General features: G+C 38.7%; 1 protein-coding gene across 1 annotated transcript in view; it reads right to left on the bottom strand.

Annotated features, from left to right (window-relative positions):
- adam12a (ADAM metallopeptidase domain 12a) overlaps positions 1–3053 on the bottom strand; it is a 107534-nt gene that overhangs the window by 32612 nt on the left and 71869 nt on the right. The window contains exon 11 of the mRNA XM_016459530.1: positions 237–385. Coding sequence (XP_016315016.1) covers positions 237–385 — 149 coding nt within the window. The remainder of the gene's footprint in view (positions 1–236; positions 386–3053) is intronic.

The following is a 3053-nucleotide window of genomic DNA, read 5'->3' on the forward strand; positions in this document are numbered from 1 at the left end:
CACACCATATACATTAATGCAAAAATAATGTTTTCCAAACATGTCTGTCATTAGTCCGAAAAAACAGGTAGCCCCACCCCCGACCAGAACCATAATTAAAGTTCTGAAAGCATCACAGAGCCTCGTTGTGAAATTGTGAATGTCCTTGTTATAGCACATTAAACCGATAAAGGAATATTTGAACATAAAAACAATTACACACATCAACATTAAGGATCCCAGTGCAGTTTTCTCACCCAGTGGAGGGGGTCATGATACACCCGCCGCGGTCCATGGTGGCTCTGCAGCCGCAGCCGCGCTCCGGCGTGTCGTGGTTCATGCCGAAGTTGTGTCCGAGCTCATGGGCCAAAGTAACCGCAGCGCCGAGAGGGTTATCAGAGTGATCCTAGAAGACCAAGAGAGCGAGAAACCATCAGTCAAACACAATACAAATAAATGCTTGGTGAATTCAAATAAGCAATCAATTCCAATTTAAAACAAACAAGAGCAATTTCTTCCTCCGTGACCCCAGAGACCCGAGAGGCGTTATCCTGTTCCACCTTCCCTCCCCAGATTACATTTATCCCCACATCTCTCCTCCTGCATGTTTGTTTTTCTCTCAGAAAACGCTTTCACATGAGACCCGTAATGAGCAGACGCTAACGGCCTTTATAATGACTTTTCCACAAATCCATCAGAGCAGCATATCTGGAGGTCCGCTGCTGTAATCGCAGACCGTTCTGCAGGCTTTGTTTGGGGAAGGGTGTGTGCTGATGAGGCAGGACAGACACAATTACAGTCGCTTTGGTGAGGACGTGTCTGCCAAACACGTGAAAACCAAATTAAAAGGAGGGAAAACCGCCAGATCCAGTTCAGTTCTGAGTGATTATGAGCGTGAATGTGCAGAGGAAAGTTTTATTGCTCAGAAGGTGCTCTTTCAGAACTAAAGAGACTCAGAAACCAAACACTGGAACAAAATGATTTAAAAAGTTTAGGGTCAGTTAGAAATGAATGATTGTATTCATCAAGGGTGCATTAAAATGATCAAAAGTGACAGTAAAGACTTTTATAATGTTTCAAAAGACTTCTATTTCAAATAAATGCTACTCGTTTGATCTTTCTATTCATCAAAAATCTTGAATAAAATCAGGATTCATTTTTTTATAATAAAACAGATTAATGGATTAATTTGAGAAGAAAATACTGTTTCAGTCTTCAGAATTTCATGTTGAATTCTATGTGTTACTTTCAAATGCTTTATAATTTTTTTGGGGGGTGAAATTTACAAGCTATTTCTGAGCGAAAATTGTTTCTACATTTCTTTCAGTGTATGAAGCAGCACAACTGTTTTCAACATTGATCATAATCAGAAATGTTTCTTGAGCAGCAAATCAGCATATTAGATTGATTTCTGAAGATCATGTGACACTGAAGGAGTAATGATACTGAAAATTCAGCTTTGATCACGGAAATAAATGACCTTTTTTATATATTAAAACAGAACACAGAAATGCTTTTACTGTGTTTTTGATCAAATAAATGCAGCCTCGGTGAGCAAAAGAGTCTTCTTTTAAAAATATTTTTTTAAATTGACCGACCTCAAACTTTTGAACCATAGATTATATTTCCTATAAGGTACATGTTTAATCAAAAAATCTTTACAATTATTGTTGGCATGATCACATATCTATACACAACTCTCCAGCCAGCTTTGGGCATTTATAACTGTGTCAGGCAAAAATGCTGATGCTTATGAATCCAGCACATTCTATAATGAGCCTCATTTGCATAGAAAGGATGCACGTTTGTCAGGAAAAGAACGACTTAATTTAAATATGCATGATGCAATTTGCTTTCCACACTAGAGGAGCGTCTGAGGGACAGGAGTGTTAAAACAACCAGATCAGTCTGAAATCAAGCAGGAAAACAGCAAATTGGATTTCCAAAAGCCTCATTGGTTAAAAGATGCTTATGTCTGAACGCAATGTGGCAAAAGTTGCATTTTTCTCACTCTAGAGCACACAAATTTAAGATTGCTGTTTTTTTTGGATCATAAAAATCAGAGAAGCAGGAGACTCGAGCAAAAGTCTCCATCTGCGCTCCATTTAATCTCTTTTGATGTCATTTAGTGAGTTTTATTTCTAGTGGATGTGAGATTGGAGAATTCTGAACATCCGGGAAGCTGAACACAATCATATAATCTGCTGATGCCATGTGTATCTCAATGCATTTTCAGGAAGCTTTAGTTTGGTTTAGTGGGAACTGGTCAAATGAGGACAAAACTAGATGTCATGAGATCGTGCCATGTTTCGGTGAAATACTGTGGCTTTTATGGTGGCAGCTCCACTCAATCAAACAGCAAAAACAAATGTCCGACATTCAAGAGGCGGCCAAAGGAAATACAACACATCCGATGAATGAGTCAATGAAGAAAACATGCATGTCTGCTGTTTTGACTGACAAAGACAAAATATTTTGGTAGAAACCACATATGACCATAATGATCTATAATGGAGAAGCTTCATATAATGGGACCCTCAATCAAAACACAAATATCGAGATGGTCAATTTTACACATGAAACACATGATGCAAGCAGAATGAAAGCAATAGTTTGAATTGTCGGTGCTATTAAACCGGAGGTGTTATTAGTCAGGTAGCCGGCTATAAATACGACAAGAGTTTAACTATCTTCAACATACTTGCTGAGCAGGAACACATACAGCGCTTTCCCTCGACCACAGACGCTCTGCTCTGATTTTGTGTCTCAGCAGGATGTTATCGTGGAGTGCTGCTGTGTGATCAGAGTGTTGGGTTGATTTAAGGGAAGCGTCTCTAGAAGTTAGGGTTAGGGTTAGGTTAGGGGATAATTAGAGGTTAGGTTAGGTTAGAGGACAGAGTTACTGTCCTCATTTGACACCGTAAAAGAGCAGATGATCATCTAAAAGTTAGCAACCACAACAACCTCAGGCGACCTCTGGATTCAAGAACTAAATCATACTTGCAATGGGACTAAACATACATATAATAGAGATATGATGTGAAATACATAAAAGTAAATTCTAAATATATATG

The sequence above is a fragment of the Sinocyclocheilus anshuiensis genome, unplaced genomic scaffold (assembly GCF_001515605.1).
Source record: "Sinocyclocheilus anshuiensis isolate Anshui unplaced genomic scaffold, SAMN03320099.WGS_v1.1 scaffold493, whole genome shotgun sequence".
Classification (NCBI taxonomy): domain Eukaryota; kingdom Metazoa; phylum Chordata; class Actinopteri; order Cypriniformes; family Cyprinidae; genus Sinocyclocheilus; species Sinocyclocheilus anshuiensis.